Genomic DNA, 24,641 nt, shown 5'->3' with positions numbered 1-24,641 from the left:
TCAGGCGTTGGGGTTGCTCCTCATGAGCTCCACGTCGGCATCCACCATCTCCCTCACCAGCTCCTGTGAAGGAGAAGAAAGACAGGTGAGGGCCCTGGAGTCAGGGATGAACCCTGCAGCATGATGAGCCCCCCGCCCACTGCGGGAGGGGGAGGAGACGTGGTTCCCCCAGTGCTTGCCTGTATACTCCCCTACTGTGCCCTCCTTTGCTTCCCTCCATGAGTACACACTCCTTTCCCAGGGTGAACAGTCAGACATGCCACTGAAGTGGCTGCTGCCATCCAAAGAACAACAGCCCAGGGTGGTCACTGACCATGGCAAACCCCCCCACCCCGGGTGGCTCCTGGAGGACATGAACCCCTGGTAGGCACAAAGCTCCTCACTCACATCAAATGTGACTCTGGGCTTCCAGTTCAGCTTTTGCCTGGCTTTGGTACAGTCCCCTTGAAGGAAATCCTGTGGAGAAGAGAAAATCACTGTGAGAATGGCTCCCTCTCCCCACTGCACAGCATCGGTGCTGGGCTCTGTGCCGCTGCAGCCCAAAGCCCTCCAGACACAACCTGTCTGAGGAAGGAAACTTGGGGGAACCCTTGGAAGCAGCACCCAGTGGTCGGTGGGCACCAGGTGAGATGCACACATCCACGCGGGCTGAGCACGGCTCTCAGAGCCGGCTGCCTTCTGAGGGCAAAATATTTAAGATGTAATTGTTGTGGAAGTTCATATGCCTATAAATCACCAGGAGGCAGCATCCTTTCACCAGGCTATTTCAGAGCAAAAGAGTTATTCTTTGTTTTTGTGTATGTGCCTTACTGCCTTATAATGGTGAACGCTTTATAATAAGTTGTCATACATCTTAGTCATGCTATTGAATGAGCTGCTTCAAATTCCTTTTCCCCCTGCTTGTTTAAATAATGTAAATCACAGAGCAAACATGACAACTGTTCTCTTTCAAATAAAAATGTGATCACAGACAGATGATGCTGAAAGACTGTTGTGAATATGGGTAACCACATGCAGCAGTAGTAAACAGCCAGCTTTTGAATTGCCTGCATCTAAATTTCTTAAGAATTTCCAGCATCCCCATGGAAAGAAAAGTCCAAACACCTCATAAATGAAAATAAATGATCTCAAAACTGTTACAGAAAACAAGACTTTGTTCACATTCACCTCACTGGTTAAGTGCTTTTAAAAGTGCTACCACACCAAAACAATCCCACAACCGGTCATCAAAACTAGCAACATTAAGCAAGGAGAAAACTCCTGTGACTGCATCTCTAAATGAAGACGAAGGAACTGACTGCATCTTCCTGTAATACCCAGTTGGCTTTTGCAACTTGCTTTGTATGCAACGGTTTCTAATAAAGTGTCATCTCTCCATGCAAGTTTAGTTTCTCTGTAGTAAAGACCAAAATTATATCTGCATGTGTTTAAGGAGCAACAAAACAAACTTTAGTACAGAACTATAAAGCTGAGGCTAAATGCTGCCACTGCCCTCGACTTGAGGAGTCTCCACTTGATGGTGGCAGAATGGCAAGGCTCTGCCCTACACCTGGGCCAGGCTTCTCCTTCTCTACACTGTGCCCATTGGTGGGGCTGATGGATGCATCGGGGTTGACTTAGGAGGAAGTTTTTCACTCAGAGGGTGGTGAGGCACTGGAACAGGTTGCCCAAGGAGGCTGTGGATGCCCCATCCCTGGAGGCATTCAAGGCCAGGCTGGATGTGGCTCTGGGCAGCCTGGTCTGCTGATTGGTGACCCTGCACATAGCAGGGGGGTTGAAACTAGATGATCTTTGTGGTCCTTTTCAACCCAGGCCCTTCTGTGATGGACACATTGCAGTTGACGGGCACGTTGGATTTTGTATCCTGCTGCTGTTATCTTTTGTGCAAGTGTGGTTCAGGTTGTGATAAAATCCAAAATCACCTCATCCTGTGCAGTAAAATGTAGGAAATTCTTCTCTGTAATTGTGTTGCAGAAAGCTAGACAGCTCGCTTCCAGCAGCAGAGGAAATCCACCAAAGGAAATATTGCAGAAGGGGATGTGGAACAAACACGTCTGCTGAGGCTGTTCCAGGCAGCATTTGTAATACTTCAGTCTTTACGCTGAAAGCATTCCAGTGTGCCTTCAGAAAAGAGCAAATGGATGCATAGGAACAAAATGATATGAAAATAAAAATGCGGTGATTTCCTTAAATTAGACTAAATGATTTCCTACTGCAGCCCTGCACTGGGTTGTTAGAAACTGCCGCAGACATTTGGGGCCAAGTCATGTAAAACCATGTCAGCTTGAGGGATCCCCCAGAGGGTCGTGTGAATATGGATTGCAAAATCTGGTTTGAAATGAGAAAGGCTCCCACTAACTCTGATAAAATTTGGATCGGGCCCTAACGCACTCACAGAGGTATGCCTTTTATCTGGGGTTCAGCTTAGTTCACATTAATACGTGTGTATGTATGTGCCTGCAAACAAGGAAATCCTTCTTAAAATAATAATTTCATTATGAAAACAACTGCCTTTTATTCAGTTCTAATTTGAGCCACGAGCTAGAAGTTGCGTTTTAATACCACCTCGTTTTAAGTCGTAAAAGCCGTATCATAAAACTTGTTTTCATTTTTGGAAATGCTGTTTAAGCAATAATTTCACATCCACAATCTTTGTAGCAAAAATATCCTTTGAATCCAATCCTATCAAGGATACAGCTTTCCCAGCTAAGAAATGGACCAGGAACAAGCAAACAAATTGCCGTTGCTCGCTGTATGTGGCTGCATTCTGCTTTCGAGCAGCTTGGGAGCAGTCTTTTAGCTTTCTTGGACAAATGCTTTTTGTTAAAACAGTTCAGATTTAAAAAAAACCAACACCTTAATTCCAGTCTTTAATTCAAAAACATAAACATTCGGCTGCTGAATAGGTCAAAATAGAATGTGGGGGAGGAAGATTTGAAATCAGTAGTAAAATGATTTGCAGCACAGAATTACACATAGGGGTAGGACAAATAACCAGTGTATCAAATTCATTTACGTATTAAAAAAAATGGATTTTTTTTTCTTAAAAAGCTCTCATGCTTTAACAGTGATGCAGTAAATGCATTCTGGCATAATCTGTGAGCAAAAGGAAAAAAAAGAGAGGGAGAAAAGAGAAGATTTAATATATATGATAATACAAATTCCCCAGCTGATTCAGGTTAAAAGATTTTTAAGTGGCTCTCTTGAAGAAGTTTATGTACTTTTGAGAAGCACTACTCTGTAGTAAGATTTACTTGAAAACACCTTGTGCACAGAAAAACCCTTATAAACTTTTTAAAAGGTTCTCTTACAGAAGTTCTCATGTCCAGAGATAAAATGCTATGTGATACCACAGTATTAATGCTGTATTACATCTAAATTCAAGGTTTGGTTTTGCTCTTGTTAGGCGAGGTTTCAACACTGAATAGAAATGAAGACTGGAACAAAGCTACTCCTGATTAAAGGATTGTATCGCAGTCGTGTTTCCTGTATTTTTCTACAAGTAGCTCATAATATGAAAACAATAAGGTAATTACAACAAAATAAGAATATTACAAAAAGCTCCTCTTGGAACAGAGTGACTGCTTGTTTATATTATCCCAGCCTTTCACTGAAACCAGAGATGCGTTTGTCAGGCTTCCAAAAATATATACATATATATTCCAAAAACCTCTGGCACACTGATCCATAAAGTGTGTAGGTTCTGCAGCGTTGGGGCTCCACTTTCTGCAGGTGCCATCAGCCAAGAAAGAAGAGGTGAGCTGTCACTGGAGAAGCTGTGGATGTTTTTGGGTGCTGCTGCTGAACGTGGGCTGCCGGTATCCCCGTGTGGCGTGGAAATGATGGAATGACTGCACTCTGTGCTTTGTGCCCCCGCAGGAGAGCTTTGTCCACAGCGCTGCACTTTATGTACTGACAGGAAAACAAAGCCCTCTGACTTCACAAGGGATTTAGATACTGAGCTGAAAGTCTGCATACCCGAAAACACCGGTTAAGACTTTCTGTTGTTCTTACGGTGCTCAGGTCACAAAGATGAAACTAAGTCTTCACTCTTGGTTAATCATTTTGGAAGGAACATTCCCTTATTTTCCATGCAAATATAGTTAGCATAAGTGAATACTTATTACAAGTTTTGCCTGGAAGCTGTCTAAGAGTTGGAAACAGCATCCAGGTAAATATTTAAAGTCAAGGAAGGTGGAAAACACAACTGTACGTTAGGCTGCTTAACTGCATAGAACATACCTCACTATTACTAAATCTGCTTTTATGATTCAGTTTCATCGTCCAAATGCACGCATGCCAATACAGACAGATAAGCAGGGAGAAATTTGTTATGCAGAGCATCAAGGCATTTTAAAATTAGGTTTTAAAGCCATGAGACAAAAATGTAGAATATTTTGATGTAAATATCACATTTCCCAAGCTCTTGTTCTGGGTGTCATCGCTGCTTTTATTTTGAGTCATGCAGTGATTGATCTGGTTTCAGCGTACAATGCATCACTGTCTCATTCAATTAGCCTTAGCTGAAAATATAAAGCTTCAAGACAATGTGAGAAAAAGGAGATAGTGTGGCCTGAAAGAAATCCAAGGTTTCCTTAATTGCTACAGCTCAGCTGATTGCCTTTAAAATGTTCCTTCGCTTAAGCCAGCACTGAGAGCCAGCTTTTGCTCGCTGCTACAGCAGAATAAAATGCAGACTGAATCCTCAGAAAACACCTGCGATGGAATCATGCCCAGCTCCATTCGCTGCGGCAGAGACAAGGCTTTACCTCTAAAAATAAACAGACTTGATCTAAGCACACAACAGTTTTACTGCATCTGAAAAGTGGCCAGGGTTAGGTTCACAATCAGCAAGGCTGCTTGGAAGATGATTTGTTACAGCAGAGCTCCCACAAGTACGAAGTGCAGACCCAGCTCAGCACAGGCTCTGGCTTACGTGTTTAGTCTTGCACTGTTCCTCAAGGAGTTTTGTCAAGAAGGATTTCAAGAGAATAGAGGCAAACATCTCCTGCAAACGCTGCTTGTCTTTTACTTTCCTTGTCTCCTACTTAAGACCCTTCCCTTAACTTGTCCCATTAAAAGAAAAATTAATAAACAACTTTTGAAGCCAGCAACATTAGCTTACAGCTTTGCATTTTTATCTCAGTAAACTTCATTTTATGAAGCAATGCCTCCTTTCGTGCTCTTTTTGTAGCGTTTTTTTTTTCACAGCAAGTTTTATTGAGCACGTCTCAGTAACAGCATTGCTGCACTGTACTCCTGGGCCTCTGCTGCAGATCATTCCCCCTGCTGCTGCAGGGGAACAGCCTTGCTACAGTGCTTGCAGCGGACAGCAGGCTGCACGTGCAGCTCACCACCCAGTTCTGCCTGCATTTCTCCAGTTCCCTGCTTACCACCAGGCCCTGGGATGCTGTGTCCCAACAGAGATGCAAAGACAGAGAGCAGTTGCTGTGACTTCAGTTGAGCTGTTCCCAGTGCGCTGTTAGGAAAAGCAGCCAGACCTCACTGGACAGGAGCTACAGAGACTGAAAACGTGCATCTTGCTGGTACAGAACCCCGTGCCCAGCTGAGCTGAGCTCTCACCAGCACCCTGAAGGAGTCCCAGACACAAGCACTGCGCCTGCTGGGCTGTGGGCCCTGCTCTGCAAGTACAGAGAGTTCTGGCTCCACGTCTGCAAAGGGTACTGTTTGGTATAATATCTATAGTAACGGGGAAAAAAAATGTGCAATTTTAAAGAAATAGGCTCCTATCACCACAATAAATATGAGGAGAGTGGAGAGAAAACACTTCCATGAGCAATTCCTAAGGCTAGTGACAACACAGTAAACATCTTCAGGAATTTCAGAGGAGCCGTAATGTGTCGCTCCGTTTTCACTTTTTCTTTCCTCTGTTCTTAGAAAAGCAAAGTTGTGGAGCAGCCAGGGTGCCGAGGGAATAGAGGAATGCCAGTGAATTTGGTTCCTGATCTAAATTTGTTTTAATGCAGCATGAACAGACTGCTTTCCACTCTTGGGTCAGCAGTCTTTAGCAGAAAGACAGCATTGTTTGCAAAGAACCACAGGAAAAGGCAAAAGGCAAAAAGCAACCGATAGGTTGAGACTCACATATAACAAAATATCACTCAAAATAAGAGGCACGCTTTTTTTCTTCCCCCCCCCCCCCCCCGCATATTTTCATGTGCAAATCCCCTCCCTGCTCAGAAAAGCTCCAATTTTAATAAACCCATGGCAAGGGGAAAGGAAGGGGAGGGAGAGGAAAACCAGAGGGCCGTGCTGACACTGTGAGGCGCTGGGCACCTGCGCTTCTGAGGGCCCTCACAGGCTGCAGGCACTGGGCACCTCCAGGGCACGCAACCCAGCACAAGGGGCCACCGCAGCCACGCTGTCTGTACAACCTGGGCACCATCCCTGCTTTTCCACAGGTGTTAGAGCAGCGGTTTTACCTTATCTGTTTGATAATCTTCAGTGTCACCAGCTTCCAAAGGGTTAAGGCAAATGAGCTTGGTGCAGCAATAAACATCAGGGCGATAATAACAGCAAGAGAGATCGTCTCCCTCCTCCTCCTTCTCCCTACATCCCTTTCCTCCCCTCCCTCCCGCGCCTTTTCCACTTCACCGCTGCCTATCAGCATGAACTGCAGCGAGGCCAGGCCTGTCCTGCAATGACAGGGGTGATAAGAGACGAGAAGAAAACAGCAATCCATCTGGCCTGCTCAGGAAGTCGGAGTTCGGCAGCACCGTCCATCAGCGGGGCCAAACGGCGGCAGGCAGCGACGCCTCGCTTGGCTCCATCAGCGCAGCTCTGCCCGACCCACCGGCACCGATAACACAGCATGTAAAGCTCGGCTGGGCCCGGGGCTGTGGCAGCCTCGTGGTCAGGCATGGCGGTTTTGGGGGCAGCAGGGCTGCAGCAGGCTGGCATAGCAGGCGGCTTGGGGAGAGCATGTGCAGGCCTTGTGTTTCAGTGCCAAGCAAAGCCTGAGAAGACGTCTCAGCCAGTGCTGTCCCCTGAGTCAGACAACACCCCTCCCGATTTACAGCCTGATATCCCCTACAAGGCAGTAATGGATCTAACTTGCCTTGAATCAGGAGTGGAGCACCTTACAGCAGGCCTGGCTATGGCTACTTTCTAGGACCAGCCATGGGGCAGGCTGGAGGATGCTCCCAGAAGCAGGGAACAGCAAAACTCCCTCCTGCTTACACTCCTCCTGATCTGCCCCAAAGCAATACCAGATCCCTGGAAGGTGTTCCCAGCTTGGATGGAAGCAAAGCTGTAACCTCAGCTCACAGCTCTGCAGAAGGTCTTTCAGATAATAAGGTGGCTCTTAGTTTATAGAAACTTGTTGGTGAATACGCAGAGCGCCTACGAGAGTGAAGGAGAAGGATAAACCACTCCTTCTGCTATTCATTGTACAGACCATAGTCACAGAATCATAGAATAATTAAGGTGGGAAAAGACCACTAAGATCATCTATCCCAACTGTCGACCAAACGCCACCATGCCCACTTACCATGTCCCTCAGTGCTACATTTATACGTTTCTTGAACGCCTCCAAGGAAGGTTACTCCACCCCTCTTCCCCCCCAGGCAGCCTATGTCAGTGCCTCACTACCCTTTCAGAGAAGAAAAGTTTCCAATATCCAGTCTGACAGTAGTTCAGATCTTAGCACTGGGCATATTAACACACTAATTCTGATACGGCACATGCAGTCACGTAAAAACATTAATCACAGCTAAAAACCTTAAGCATTTTGCTAAAATAGAAAATAATTATCACACGCTACACGTTACTACGAGCCAAGCTATTCCTCTTGCCCCTTAAAATGCAGTCCCTCTTTGAAAATGGCAGTGAAGGACAGTACAACACCTGTTGGCTGTTGCTGCCCTGTAGTGAAGTTGCTGGTCGGAAATGAGGTGTGAGCTGCCCTTTGTGTGCATCATGCTAACTTGTGGATAAAGAAGCCCCTGAATAACCCATGTTGTAATGATGGAGTTCAGAAACGTTCATGCATTTTCTCTTTCCAGCTGAGGTGCTGGGGTGGTTGTATGCCAAGCTGCCTAGTCAGACAGTAGAGAGAACGGCGGTGCATGACCTTCATGTCACCAAAACAAGACCTGTGAGGGTAGAGATCAGCTGCAACATAGTGAAGAAGGAGGTTTCTCCTCTTTTCCCTGCCACTTCTGGGCCTTGGAAGGCTTTTGCTTCTTTAGAATTAATGAATGCAGCTCTCACAGTTTTGTTCATTAATCCAATCATTATTCTCATCATTCCTTACTTTTTACATTATTGGAAACATTGGGAAATCACCCTGTAAAGCTGTTTGATTTCTGCAAGGTTACTGTGCAGTAATAGCTGCATTTCTGACTGGAAGAGGAATATGGCCCCCAGGCTAGCTGTCTTCACTGACTGACACGTTGAGATGAACAGGAAGACAGATAACCCCACAAATCCGTGCTGCTAGGTTACTTAGTTTCTTCTCTGCTTCCTCTGAAAAGACACTTCATTTATAACCAATTATATGTTTGTAGGTTTACTTTTCATTGCCAGTTGAATACCAGAAGATAAGCAACAAACCTGTAAACATTAGGACAGTGAGTACGTACTCTACTTACAGATATTTATTATGTAACTTCAGAGCATTATGCAGAAATTTAGTGATCAGCAGAATATTATTACTGCAGAGTGTGATTTTCTCTATCGTGTAGAAGATTGGTGATTTTACTAGCCCTAAGAATATTCAAGAAAGTCAAGGTCCTTTAACATAAAGTTACATTAACTTCCTCAAAAGGTCATTTTTCATCTAAAAAACATGTCACTGGAAAACTCTAACTCACCTATGATCTGCAATTGCTTTATTTGACCTGCGTTCAGTGCTCATTTCACTGCTCTGTGAATCAGGGTTGACAGGAGAGATGACGCTCCCTTCCTGGCACGTTTATAGCGATGTATGAACCTCTGCCACTCTGAAACCTACAGTAAGACTATGGGTGAAAAGGACAGAGAGGGGATGGATACCTCCCTCTTCCTGTCTTCTTCCCCAGTACAGATTAACAAGCATGAAAGACTTAGCATGGAGCAGTTAGTCATTTCTCATTGATGAAAAACCTGCTGCTGTAAATACTCCCTCCCTTGGACTAAGCGGGGTGAAGAACAGAGCTATCACTTCTCTGGGCAAAATAGCATCATACTGCCCTTAACTGCTGGCTTTTTTTCTAGAAACAGCCTCCCTCTGCACAGTCATAAACCTGACCTAATTTATGGGGCACATCGCCTTCCCCCAACCACTGACCACATTCCAATTTCTCACTAAAACCCCCATCAGAATCAAAAACCCTTTTGAAGACACAGTATACGGGAAGAATTTAAGCTGTGAAAGGTTTAAAGGGAGCTCATGAGCTGAGGCTTTGTTACCCATGGAAAAAGACAGGATACCATGGGGCTTCTGTCTGTGAAACTGATGAAATCATTGCCCAAGCTCTTCCACTTACAAAGCCAACAATGAACTGCGAAAAGGTTACTATAAAACAAGGTAGGATCATTTCTGAATCTGAGTACATCCCAAATGTATTCTTCAGCACACTTGATGGAGAAGGAAGTCCAAGCAGCGGCCTTTCACATGACATCATAAAAGCCTAATTTATCACCAGCCACCAAACATCTAGAAAATCATAACATCCTTTCAGGAAAACCATGTGCAAAATAATCAGATTTACTTTGATGAAAGCTTTAGTGTTTGAGTCCAAGTAGGACACTACAAAGAATAACCCTTTGCAGGTACTGGCACACAACAAAACAGGTCACATTTAATGCTTCAAACTCATGCTTCATCCATTAAAAGCCTTTTGCATTTCCTGTCCGTAAAGAAATATATTTTTATGCTGCATGTGTATTCAACCTAGACTCCCAAGATAAAACACTGGCCACTGTTAAGTCCAAGCAAAGTAGGCAGCTGAGTACTTCCTTTATGGATGAAAAAAGCTATCGCTGCAAACACAGGCATGCTCCCCACTGCCCTGTCTCACAGTCTATTGCAAATGTGTTAGGGATGTGGGCTGAGTATTGCCGTGGTATCTTACAGATTTTGAAAGGATGCTCTGCAAGTCACTGCAGCCTCTAGAAGTTCGGAAGCACAAACCTGGTTGAAAGGTAGACTTCTCTTCCTCTTGCCTTTTTTGAAACCCCAAGAAGTGTCACTCAGAATGAACTGTGAAGCACGTTCACTTCATTTTCCCTGCAAAGCATCTGAAGCTTTTGGCTATCTGTGTTAGATGTTGTGCATACTGCCATTTTCAGTAAGGACGAAAGACAGTTGGGGTGCACATCTTCATCACCAAGACTAGTGGAGGGTTGCTATCACATTGCTATGCAAAGAGATGATGCCCCATGGAGCAGGGCTCCATGACATTCACTTGAGCTATGAGCATATGAGCCATGTGCTGTTCAGGAGGGTTTCTGCCTGTGATGGAAGTAGATTGCTAAGCATCTGAACAAATGCAGATTCCAGCAAATCCTGCTGCTTAATAATTTGAGCCTTGGGCTCTTACTGGTCAATGGTCACAGGTCCTTCTTGTCCGGACTGGAAAAATAACTGGATTTTCCACAAGATTCTTGGTAGTTTGCTATTGCGTGTTCTCTCATCTTGGTTAATAAAAACAACTTCCTATTAGATTTCCTTTCATTTGTTGTTCTAGAAAATGTCGTTTTTCTCCTTTCAATTTCAGACAATTTTCTTTCCTAATCTGGGGTCTTTCCCAGTTTTTCTTGCATTTAAGCTCCTGTTTCTCTTTTGAGCATCATTCTCTTCTTTACAAACACTCTCTTAAACCTGGCGTTCCCTCATCATCTCTCATCTACCCTCAAAATGCATCACCTCCCAATGAGACTTTGCCCTCCTCTTTTCTGCTATAGTGATCTTTTCCCTTGAATGTTTTTCCATTATTTTTCCAGGTGTTCTCTATGTATCTTTACAGACTTGTCCCTTTTTCAGTGGTTCTTCAGCACACACAAGTGCCAGCTTTCTTTTTGCTCAGGTTTGAATACTGTGCAGAATGTTGCAGGGTTTGGGAGACAATTTAAAGTACCACTAACACAGCAGAGGTTTGCTGACAGGGCTGAAACTCTGTTGAAATAAGCTTTAAAAGGCACAAAGATCTCCTAAAGCTTACAGTGCCAGTTTCTGTAGGGGTAAAACCAGACTCATTTATTGCTACTGATGTTCACAGTAGTTGCCTATAAAATTCCACAGATTTGGCAGCACATTCATAGTATATACTTTAAAAGCATGCATAATATGCTCTCTTTCTTTCCAAAGCATCACCAAATGCAAATAACACTTCTTTAAATCTGTCCTCTCAGTGACCTTCTAAGCTTAAACACCTTCAATTAAACAAGAAAGGAATTTTTGATCAGTTACCAAAAAAATGCTTCATTATTTCACCCTGCAGCAATCAAATATGAATAAGCATTGTAGAAGGGATAAAGTTAGCATTTTCTAGTGGTCCTGCCCTACTTGCTAAACCTCCTTTAGTTCCACAGCTAAAGAACAAGCAAGCTACCCAGACACACACAGTAATAGGCACAAGCTCAGAATAGCCCAGAGCTTTCACCAGTATTATGTATAAAACGTGAGATGCCTCATCCATCACTTTTCTACAACGAAGGTGTCTCATGAGACCATTCACACAGTATGTCTTCTGCCAAGTTTCACTACGAAAGAAAGAGCTGTTCCTCAGACAAGAAATCCTATTTTTCATTCACACTGGCAGCACAGGGACACCAGGTAAGGGACCTTTTTACACTGCACGAGCACAAAAATGGCAGTCTTTTCTCTGGAAATCTATCAAAGTCAAGTATCGCCTCATTGATTATCCTGTTAGGATCCATCTGCAGCTCACAGCTCTTTCCCAGTGCAAGTCAAAGATAAACCCTGTGGTTTAGTTTACTTTGTTTGATGTAATTCAACCTAACAGGCAATATATGTGAACACATAAAGCCACGAATGACAGAATTGTCATGTAGCTATTGAGAATCTAACCATCAGCTGAAGAAAGCTAGATAAATATCTTGGCAGCTATTTCACTTGTAACCTCAGCAAGACTTCAAGAGGACATAATACCATTAAGACAAAATAAAGCTGTTCCACAGCAGCACTACAATGACTGGAGGACCTACAAAGAAGAAAAATACAGATTTTATAGAATCAAGCAACAGTAATGACATTACAATGGCAAGAACACATTGCCACCTTCATTTTAGAAAGCTGAGAGGCACGAAGATTTGGAGACTTATCCAACACCTTGGATTGTGAGAGAGGGGAAGAGCCTCCAGGCTGTATCCCACTGCTTCTGTCTGATAAATGTGTGATTTATTACAGACTGAACAGCCAAAGTATTCAAGTCACAGTGCATCCGGCCAAAAATGATTTGCTCCAAGTACATCCTTGCTTTCGTGAGGTGAGCACAGACCCTCAGCAGCAAACAGCTCTGAGGATGAGTGGACATACAGCACCTGGACACAGTAGGTGAATTACTCAATCTCATATCCCTTGCTTGTCTAAACTGTCATTTCTACTTATGTCCCTGGATTTTATTCTATAGCTTCTCTCACTCAAACCAAATGCTTACCCTAGTAATGCTATAAAATGATTATTGCTTGTTCCATCTTTCCCTCCAGGCCCTATAACTGACCTGGGAGTAACAGAACACAAGAGTTTACTGGTTTACTTGTCTCCTGTGCTCTAAAGATTTAATATTCTTCTTTTCAAAGACTTTCTCTTCAAATACTACATTAGAGCAAAAACTTCATGTGTCAAAAAACTGAGATTTATGTGCAATCACGAGACCCTAGAACTTTCTGGTTTATGAAAACAAAATAAATGAGAAAGGTAATAGGTAATACAATTTTCATGATAGCCTGGCTTCAGGGAACATAAACTTATTCCACTTCACTGTCTTTCAGGAATTCACTATATCACTTCCATGGAAGGACCCTGCAGCACACTTATTCCACAGCCAACAGCAGCATTTTTGTTTTCCCCTGATTTCCTTTTCACTCCAAGAGAAATTGGACCATCAAAGCACTTTCACAGAATCATAGAATGGCTTGGGTTGGAAGGGATCTCAAGGATGATGAATCTCCAACCCCCCTGCCACACGCAGGGCCACCAACCTCCCCATTTAATACCAGACCAGGCTGCCCACAGCCCCATCCAATCTGGCCTTGAACACCTCCAGGGACGGGGCATCCACAACCTTTCTGGGCAGCCTGTTCCAGCACCTCACCACTCTCATAATAAAGAATTTCCCCTGATACCCAATCTAAATCTTCCCTCCTTCAACTAAAAAACATTTCCCCTTGTCCTGCTGTTATCTGCCCTTTTAAAGAGTTGATTCCCCTCCTGTTTATAGACTCCCTTTAGGTACTGGAAGGAGTGCTTTAGCAGTGCATAATTCAATGCACTTTTAAAAAGAGAAGTATGAAAGCCTTCAAACGTATTGCAACAGCAACCTTTACAAACCGTTACCAAGATATCCGCAATTAGTAATTTTACCTCCATGTATTATTTGAATAACCCAAGAAGACTTCATGCTCTGATGACCTCTCATCTGTTCAGCAGTGCTGCCTCCAGTGTGTCACTGCAGTACCACATAACTGAAGCGTGAAATAACCCAAAGGTGTAGTAACCAGAAAATCCCAATCCAGCATGGTACTATTGCTTCCAAATGAGATTCACAATATGCTAGCAAACAGTGTATGACACTACTAATGTCTGTGATCTTGTGGTTTGATTTGAAAATGTTAAGACTGACACTGTCCACTGATAATAAAAGGAGTTATATTGGTATAGATGGGCTGCCTGGAAGCTTCTAGTGGAAAGATCCAAATAAACTAATTTTATCTTTTGAAAGTAAACCTTTGAAGAGCACTTACTGCAGTGAAGTCCCATGAACTTACTATTCCTTATAGGGAGTGAACAGAGAGCTCTGACTTCCTATAGCGCCTCTTGGAATCACTTATATTTAAATAATAACAGTCAGGATCATTTTCATCAACATAAAAAAGAAGTTCAGATATAATCAAGAGATGACACTGCTTGCTCTATGCTTGCCTGAGCACGTAGGCAGCGGCTGGCACTTCCACAGCTTGATCATTACTATTGCTCTTCAAATTACGCCTGTCACACGGGTTAGGAAAACATGAGTAATTAAACATAAACAACACCATAAAATAATAGTAAGAAAAAAATTAATAATCCAAAACAGTGTTTGAGGCACTTCCCTAAGCACCTTGGATTTCTGCCTCTTCTGCTCAGACAGTTTTCCTCTCTGTACTTTTTAATTATTTCCTTCATGAGTCCTTTAAGGCAAAGAAGTTTACTGAGGAGGAAAAAAAGTATTAGAGCTGATGAGAAAAATGATATGCAAAGAAGAGAAACACCAATTAAGTATTCTCTGAACTACTGCAGCCTGTTTTAATAGCTTTATGGCAAAGATTCAGCCTTCCCTGTGACACTGCTAGTTCAAGATTCATGCACTGGAAATGCAAAATTTCAGAAGCTGCTTGTTGCTTACTTGAACTGTTGCCACTGGCTGTACTGTATTTCTTCTGGTACATTAGTTCCCTTTATCAAGTTCAATATTTAAAGCAAAAATTCTGCAGTTCTGTAGCCCCACACATGTACATGTATGCCTCCTCTGGCTTGAACAGCCAACAACCAATCTCATGTTTATCTCAGTTATCTTACAAAAAACTGCATAAAACAACACAGCAGTGAACACTGAGGTTTTGGGCCATACTATTAAAAATCCTGAAAACTTTGCAGCAGCCATTTTTGTGCACGTGGTTACTGGAACTGAACATGCAATTCTGGGAATCGCATATAAAAACAATCAGCTACACAACAGGGCATTTTTCAAAAGCAGTTCTTGTTTTGCAGGATCCATGTGAAATATGTGATGCTTCATGCCAGCAGGCATGCAAATACTAGGTAAGAAGAGCATCATTTTCAACTACTTTACATCCTGAATAGTTATTCATATATCTAACAAAAAGACCTTTGGTCTGTCTCGCATGCATATGAATTAGACAAAGTACAATGAATACAATATAGTGAAGACTTGTGCCTGTCTACATAAGAAAAGAAATAAATGCAACAACATACACAACATTTAGCACATTCAAATCCACATATGAAAAGTACATTTAGAGACGGTTCTTGCTCTTGTTGGGTATTTTTTTCCTCATATATACTTCATCATCTCCCTGAAATAAAACTCTTCTTCCCACAAATCTAAGAGCTTCACTTTCTCTATTTGAGACGGAATGTGTTTAGCTTTCTCTCAGAAACGGTGACCAGCGTACTAAAAGCATGCCAGCAATTCAATACACCTGCTCAACCTATCTAGAGGAATACCTTGTTTTGACATTTCCATTTCTGGTGAGGAGGCACTTGCACGTCCTCATGCAAACTCCCACTCCTGGCCAGGTAGGTGCTGAGTAGGCTAAATACATCCAAGCTTTCCAACCTTCATCATTATTGCTGGTAGCATCCCAACAGGCTAAACTCATGAATTTGACTATAAAACAAAATAAACTACCTGCAACTGCTGTCATTCCTGCTCTTTACAATGCCTCCTTTATTCAGTCCTCTTATTAGCTTGATATAAAGACCCTAAATTCAACAGCAGATTCTTCCCTTGATATCAGGCTTTGCATTAAGCTTTTCTTTCTCATTGTGAACAGATAATACTGGATGCATACGCAGCTTCATTATACCCTAGAATGAGCATTCTTGGATATTCTCAGCATCTTCAATTTATCAAAGTTCTCTTAGATTTTTCTTCTACTACACTTTTTTTTCCCTTTTCATTGTTGCCTTCCTTCCCAGTCACATAAAAGCTCCAACCTTTGTCCTCCTATTCCTCAGCCCACCATAATGCCCTCCTACAGCTTTTCTACCTTCCCCACACATTAATATGTATAGTTCAATCATTTGCTCCCACCACTAATCAGCTTTCCAACACAGTTTGTTAGGACTGAGGCAAATTATACTCAGATTCATTAATTCAGATACAATAAACTCCAGTTTATCAATTTCCCACACACGAGGAAGAAAGTATATGAAAGGAGGAGACCCTCTGGCTAGTTTATGGACCCAAAGTCTTTCAGGGAAGGCCACAAATCTCTAAGATATCTCTGAGCATTAGGTTTTGCACTTGGATTTCTAATTTAGCTGAAAGATGTGTAAAAACACATGCAGCCAGACAGCTCTTTGGCTATACATCTAAGAAAGCTCCAAGTGTAAGTTATTACTTCCAAAGTCAATGGTAACTTATGCTCACTAAATTGGCTCCAGATCCATCCTTTTCAGACAGTAGTATAGGAATAATTTATTATTTTGGTGAAAAGCACCCATTTTAGCTAAACCACACCCCCAGCTGGGAGTCTCACCAGCAGAATTGCCAAGGGCAGAGAGATTCAGGGATGCACAGAACTTTCAGAGGCTGGTGGAACTGAGGTGAACAAGGGACAATATGTAATAGTGTCTGTCAGCACTCTGAAACATACAACCTCTCTCAAACACAGGGGAGTCTGCAGCACAGATTTGAGAGGAAAGTTTGCTCCTATGGTTCAGTCACCACGTTAGATGAGGAGGTTGCCTTGCTTTTAACATCCAGGCAATTTATACAGAAGAAATCTTATGGACTGTAGTGAAACCACAGCTTTCTGGTGACCTGATGCTTTGATCTATGCCCTCAAATGTCTATCTTGTGTTCTCTCATAAAGAAAGTGTCATACATAAATAAGACAGTAGGGGTTTGAAAGCTGTAATTTTAGACATCTATCTGGATGCCAAGGGCCTAACCAAGCAAACCTACATAAGTTAGGAGCTATTCTCTCACTAATTACACTGCATTATATGACATACATGAATTCAGCCCCTTTCGGTGGCAGCAGTGATTTGAAGTACGTTGCTTCACCAGAGAGGTAACTTCTCAATGACAGATTGCTTTACCAGATGTCTACAGAAATACTGACCCACATACCTTGCAAAGATGTCTCTTTCCTCAGGTGAACTCCTGCATCACCAGCTATCCAACTGCAGCCAACTCATATGAGATCTCTAATAGCACCAGCTGCTGAAGGAAAGGGAGCTACAGAAAAACACTTGTTGCCAAACTGCACATTTGAATGGAAGGAGGAGAAACAGATGGGGAAATCATTCTTCAGACAGTGTTTACTAGCACAATCAGCACCTGAGGCGGCACTTATTCAGGTGCTGAAATTACAGAGGTAAGTTTTATGATGAGAAATCTATTCCTCTTATGACAGCTACATTTCTCATCATGGATCATAAAAAGCAGCTGATCCATCAGATAACTACTTGATTGTAACGTTCATCACAATAAAACCGTCAACTTTCCATTTTGTTTTACGACCCTGGTTTCATCTGGAATGCTTTCAAGATGGATACTGATGTTTGCTTTGGGTACGAACCTACTCAAGCACTTTTGGATTGCTGCTTATGCAATAGTAGACAATAATGAGAAATGATAGCAGAATTACCTCTAATTTTTCTACCGGGGAGAACATCACCAATATGACTTTATTGAATATTTTTCTTGGACTGAACCACAAAGAAAATATTTAATTGTCTGACACCTTCCTCTTCCTTTTAAGCCAAACAAATTCTTTCTTTTAGTCCTCTATTTTCCTCTTATGTTACAGATCTTCATTACTACTAACTTAATAATAGTAAGAGTTAAAAAAAAAAAATAAATGAACAAGTGTTTGTAATAATGTATAAATTTCCATCTTTCTAAAATGACAACAGTAACTTTTTTTATCTTTATGTAGTATCTGTTTTTAGGTCATTTCTAATTCTTGTCCTCTCTGAGGCAGACAAAAAGTTGAAACTATTTTTCGAAAGTTTTGCAGAGCAAAACTCAGGCCAAATTTCTGATTTATCTAAGGCTATATAATGGATATATGAGCTTTGTTGTAATTCAACACCCCAAGAAGACATGTTATCCAAAGTAATTTTTAAAAAGATCTGTTCTCTTGAAGATAGTTGTGATCTCAATGAAACTCTACAGTTCAAAAAAACTTACGCTTATTGACGTGCAGTCTGCCTCTTTATTTGGCACGGTTACAGCCCCATTAAACAAAACAAAACAAAATAACCCTCTGCTCTTGCATAACTTTGCCAGGAGAGCTTGTATAGTCTCTGGACTATTGAGGCTGCTACTAAATTGTGGGGTTGATCCATCACATGATGAAACCAACAACGCTGAACCATAGCTCAAGATTCAAAACAGTTCCGTGTGGAGAAAGAGTAATTCTCTAACCGGCCCAGACATTGAATTAGTTCATTCTTGACCTTAGCCAAACGGAACAAAAGCAACATATGCTTCATGTTGCCTTGGAAAAGCTCAACTGTGCTTGGTACTAGTGACAGTTTTTGTTCATTCCAAGCACCAGACTTTGGCCTTTTTTTTTTTTTTAACTCCATAATAAAATTCAGATGACTTGTAAAGATACCAGTTCCCTGCACCAGCAGCAGAATTTCTGCTAAAACCCAACGATGAAATTTACCTTTGGAAAAAGACCAAGCATGGAAAACTTTAGTGTAAATAATCAGAAAATTATGAGTGGACCAGCCTGGGGTAGGGGAGTTGTAATGGAACATATTTTGTCAGCTTGAATTCAACAGATCTTATAACGCTCCTACCTTCTTAATGTACCATAAGAACAGATCCTTAAGTCTTATTTTATATCCAGACCTTCTCTACTGCAGTTATGGTGGTCTGACCAGCCCTTCAGCCCAAATCTTACCCTTCCTCCAAATGGCAGCAAAGAAGGACTGTGCAACCTGCATCTGCAATCTTCCTTCTGCCCAGGCTGATGGGGTCCAAGCCGCTGTACTTGTGTGTGCCCTCGGCTAAACACCAAACTCCTACTGCATTTTGCTTTGCTATACAAACTTATTTTTCTATTTTAACAGTTCCAGTAAATACGGCCAAAATCTTAAGGGGACTCTAGGTGGCAAGTTTCTTGCCTCAAAAGTCAATTGTGTCTATGTGTCTTTAAAATCACCGAGCTACTAATGCCAAGTAGCAAGAAATGGAAAGGAAGAGAATGAGCCTATGTTTTTCATAGGATATGAAATATATAAATAAAAAAATAAATAGGATGACTCCTTGGGTAGGTGCTCTCACTGAAGATTCTTATGTGTCATTAGTGTGCTGAAAGGAGCTTTAACACCTGCCTAGCTGTGTGCAAACACTACTCCCATTTAGGCCTACCTCATGCTACATGTTTGTTATAAAGCACTTGTCAGATGGAAACAGATGTACTAGGGGGATGAAGTAGAGCCTGAATTGCAGAATAAAAGACTGGAAAACACCTTCCTTCTCCTTTTTTTGGTTAGAATTACTGTATTTAAATTAAGAGATGTAACCAAAAACTGTGAGTAAAAAAAAAAAAAAAGCAAGAAATACCTTACCTGTATCTACAAGCAAAATTCATGCAAATTGTATCTACTATTTCTACAGTCTTCAGGGTATCTAATAGGGCTGAGGATGAGGCACTACTATTTCAAGAAATATTTCCATTAGAAATTCATAATTATAAAGATAAGCTCTGAGAAGCAGACCTGTGTGCACGATATTAAGGAATACATTAGAAACATATCTCAGATGCTTTTATAAGCACCAGCTTTCAGAAAAGAGAAGAAAAACAGTCACCTTTCTTCTTTTCAATAGTTAATAATTTTTGCATTCGAGTAGTACTCTACGACATATAAGTATTGTCTTCACATGCAGGAAGGCAGAGGTTCCAGTGTCTTGTAAGGAGAAATTCCTTCTGGCAAAGTCTTCCTATACTCTAAAACAGTTTAACTAGGATTTGATAGCTGTTCCACAACACCTCTAGGGAGCTAGCCTCCATTTATCTGCTTATGTCTTCAATTGTTGGTATGATAAAAGTGTGAATACTCTCTAACAATCTAAATCTCAAAATTTCTCTTCCATGATAGTTAATTTCAATAACAAAGTCTACATTTTATAATGAGGAGATCTTATACTAGGGTTTAATCCTACACTTTCTCCTTGAAGGCACTCTTCCCACCCCTGCAGCAGCATCTCTGTGCCAAATCAGTCCAATGTTCTCATATTTTAATTGGAGCTAACCGGATCCATCTGCCACATGACTCAGGGTTACTCTGAACCTCAGAGAAAAATCCATTCTTATGCCAGGCCTCAGAGATTTCAGCCCTGTTATAAGAGAATGGATTCTGTTAAAATTTGTATAAAGGAAATTTAAGTTTTAATGCAGATATTGCACAGCAATAAAGAGCTGAATGAGATGCTTGATGACACATCTCTGCAAAGGACTTTGAAATCAAAGGTAATGAAATGCATGGCTGCTGACTTCTCTGCTTCACAGCTGACTTGCTGCTACTCATGATGCTAGAAGATCAGTATGCATTTTTACAACGTACTACACTTTGGCCCTGAAAGTATGCATTGGCTATTGCAAAGATTGTTGCTGTTCTTACATATAATGATTGATAGTGTTTACAAACATTTGAAATACTTAGGCTGAGGAAGCGTTTAAAATGGGTACCAGTGTGAGGAGGTTTTTCTACTTCTCACTGCTGGCAGCCAAAAAGAAGGCAATGTTTAATAAGCAGCACTTGTGAGTGGGTGAATGTGTGGGGAGAAAAATGCTCAAACAAACTGGAGCATATGATTACTTTTTTACTGGTGACTGAAGAATCACAGTATCATCTTGATACAGCTTGGCCACTGGCATATTTTTAACTTCATAATATCATATTACTTCAACTGCATACAATTAACTCCTGCTGATTTAACAGTGTTAGAAAAGAATAACATAGTATTTGTCTCCATGGAATAAGAGTTTTTGAGATCCTAGCAAATCCTAGCAGTTAGTTGAATGAAGCAACAGAAGTAAAAGAAAACAGTGAAAGTGCAAAATAACTAATGGGAACCAAATCCAAGCAGCTTTCTCTATGCCAAGAACCATAGGAACCTGATCTTAATTTCTGACAGTTCTGCCTTTAACAGAGCTCCTAGTAGCTTATATTAGTCTAAAAATGAGCATCTGCTTCCCTAGTTCTTAAAATGCAGTTTGAAACCAGCAGGGAATCCAAACAAATCGTGCAATATCATCTATAACAGAATCAGCTATAAGAAGTTTGAGGATTTTGGTACATGCTGCTAAATGCCTCAGACTGGAGAAATCACAGGTGAAGTATTTTTGAGTCACTGTCAATTTCTAAACTATTCCACTCAGCACTAGAAATCTGCCTTACACATTCTCCAAAAGGCTGAGGTGTGATGACAAAGCATGACAGGCCTCTCCAAATATTTAAGCAATAGAGAACAATGGCATGAGACAATGCTGCAAGATAGGGTTGCATGTAGGGAGTGTTGCGAGTGTTGCTGGCCTTGAAGCAAAAGGCCTCTTAAAGCATGGTAACACCCTAGGGTGTCTCTGCCATTGTGTCATTCAAATATGAACTGGGCAAAAGACACACAAAATCTTTAAGGAAACTTATTTTCAGGTAAGAATTATTAATAAACGGAAGTTGGTAAAGAATAGGCTCTGACCTCTGCAGCTTCAATTCCTAGCTGAGTTCCATGCATTTTCCAAAAGGTGGCATCTCCCAAAAGAAAAGCAGCAATGTGTCAAGTCATTGCTTACCTTACAGTCACTTCATCTTTCTAGTGAGCACGCCCAGCTTTGAGGTCGCTGACAACTCCCCGAAGCAAAGTTGATTTTGATCACTTTTCCCCATGTCCCTTGCATGGTCTGTGGGTATCTGTGGCTCTGATCCACCATGAGGTTTACACTGGAGCTAGTATAAACCCTAAGGTGAATCTAGCCAAGTATTTTAAATGTCTTAATTCCACTGAGCAAATATTTTCAGATATCTTCCTAGCTCCAAAGTTTTCCATGTTTGATTCCAAACGAACCTTTTCTGGAATAGTGTTTACATTTGGCTACCTGCCGAATCAGACCAATGGGTTTCTGTGCAGCTATGTTGGGAAGGAATTTGGCCTATTCTCTTTAAAACATATTGTGCTTGGAAAGACGTGACATGTGATGCCAACTGGCTGTATTTTATCTTGAGTTGTTTTAGATAAATTGAGCCTGTTTTCTACTAGGATGAAGGATATCCATGAGACCACTGCTTCCAAGTGGAGTGGAACAGAAACACTTCCCTTTTGATTGCAGCCATCTTATTGTGTTGAAATCCAAACACTACAAAGTACACTGTAATCAGAAACAGCAGATGCACAACTTTAAATTATGTGTCAGATTTGAAATAGATGTGCAGTGGATCACTTTGATTAAGAGTCGTATTTCATCTGCTAGCAACTGAGGATTGCATTCTCCATTCTGGTGCAAAGAGATCCTGACCGCACCTTACATTTGCTGAAATAATTACAAAGAACACCTACTGCATTAATGGGATATTATTGCACACGGGCTGGAAGGTAAACTGTGGCTTCATCATGGCTGTCCGCTGCTTGGAAAAGCACACAGCATAAAGCTCCCGCTGCTGTGAATAGCGCTGTTATCTGATAGTGCAAGACGTGACGCAACCAGTCACAGACAGGGAATAAATGTTTCATCAAATACCATGAGTACACCTAATAAAGTAGAGTAAATGCTAAGATGTCTGTTTAAGTGTGATTTTTAAACTAGATTTTTAAGAATGTGAGGACCCGGTTTCACTTTGCTGACATTTGTAAGAGATGCAGGTTACCATCCAAAGTCAAACACATACAAGATCAGCAAGTTTTGCTCTGTTACCCTCACACGACCAGGTGAGTCTGACACTGTGTGCTGCAGACCTGGAAATGAACTAAGCTAATCAATACCCAGTGGGCAGGAATCAAGTGGATGGGGCCAGGCTCTTTTCAGTGGTGCCTGGTAACAGAACAAGGGGTAATGGGCACAAACTGGAACACAAGAAGTTCCATGTGAACATGAGGAAAACCTTTTTCACTTTGAAGGTTATAAAGCAGTGGAACAGACTGCCGAAAGAGGTTGTGGATTCTCCTTCTTTGGAGATACTCAAAACCTGCCTCAAAAATAGCTTTTCAGTGCAAACTACTGTAGGGAACTGCTTTAGCAGGAGTGTTGGACTGGATGATCGCCAGAGGTCCCTTTCAACCCCTACGATTCTTGTTGTATGGACTGCAACAGGTCTAGATGCTGGCTCGAATTTAATACAAGAATACAAAGATTGTAGGACTTGTAGATATTTCATATTGTAGTCTGTTTGTATTGTTTGTATTATAATCTTACATATTACACATGAGCTCTAGCAGTTGGAGCACTGCACCAAATTCCTTCTCTAAAAGTGACTCAAAATGTTATATAAAGATACTTCATGGTACTGATTGACTTTTAAAAATCTTTAAAGTGGTTTAAAACTGTGTAATTTCTTGTTAGGTTAAAAGGAAAAATCAAAGACCAATAGGTCTTCCATTTAATACACTACATTAACACGAGTGAAAGAAGAAATACACCCTCTATCAGAGTCACATGAGGATACAGTCATAGATAGAGATATCATCAAAGTAGTAAAATGATACAAGCATGTTTTAGCATATTTCTGTTTCACATTTCAGGTTGACTGAACATCAACTGTGTATACAATGAAAATAAATTGCTTGGCTTCTGTCTTCATTAGCTAATGAAATATGTTATGTTGATATAGAGCCATTGGAGTGTGCGAAATGCATATACATCTTAGATTGAAAACAACTATAGTATCACAACAGCAGAAGATTATAGGCGATACTTACATGATAAGAAAATACATGATGTTGACCTGAAGTTGTAATAGCTCAGTAGTGCTCTATAAGGGGGCTCTGGGAAGAGTTGAAATATTACTTATTATTTGCAATTGTGCATATAGCTGATAGAAACTTACTTCTCATAATTATTTTTATGATTTTTCAATTGTCAATTGTAAATAAATTACGAATAAAAGCTCGCAAAATATAGCTGTCTGTGGATTTTTGCTATTAACATTTAGAAGATGTATGTAGAGGCATTCCTATTTACAGAGAAAGTGCTTGAAGAAAACAGATGAGAATTGTTTAACCATCTTTGGCATGAGAAAAAACAATCGCCAGGAATTCTAGCATTTATTTGCAAACACGTGGGTAGTCTTGCATGACTATTCTGTGTATGACGTTAGCATGCTTTTAAATTGTAAAAGATACGAATGACTTAGCATACAAAACAACCCCAAGATGTCATTAGGAAGTTATGACAGTCATTACCCTTTAATTTTCCACATAAAACACCAACAGCCAAAATGGTTCTGAAGCAGACAGCTATGAAAACAGAGTGGCAGTGGGAAAGCCCTCCTTTTGAACTCCTGTGAGATAAAACATAATTATAGTGGCTGCACTGTTGTTTTGTTTTACCTGCTTGCTTAGCATACAAATAGTGCAGCTGGAACGGGGCTCACTGTCACATTCATAGGCAGACAGGTACATCAGCTGCAGAAAGCACACAGCTCCTGGCCTGTCTGCTTGGATTAAGATGGCTCAGTGCATGTTGAGACCTGCGCAGTCTTGAGGACACACCTT

General features: G+C 41.4%; 1 protein-coding gene across 1 annotated transcript in view; it reads right to left on the bottom strand.

Moving 5' to 3' along the window:
* Positions 1-24,641, bottom strand: part of GMDS (GDP-mannose 4,6-dehydratase) — a gene marked incomplete at its 3' end in the record, with an annotated part of 387,083 nt that continues 362,442 nt past the window's right edge. The window contains exons 10-11 of the mRNA XM_079533424.1: positions 388-456; positions 1-63 (exon numbers count right to left, since the gene is read on the bottom strand). Coding sequence (XP_079389550.1) covers positions 1-63; positions 388-456 — 132 coding nt within the window. The remainder of the gene's footprint in view (positions 64-387; positions 457-24,641) is intronic.

The sequence above is a fragment of the Tetrao urogallus genome (assembly GCF_951394365.1).
Source record: "Tetrao urogallus genome assembly, chromosome: 3".
Taxonomy (NCBI): Eukaryota; Metazoa; Chordata; class Aves; order Galliformes; family Phasianidae; genus Tetrao; species Tetrao urogallus.
Note: the sequence above shows the minus strand (reverse complement) of the source record. Positions and strands in the feature narration are given on the sequence as shown.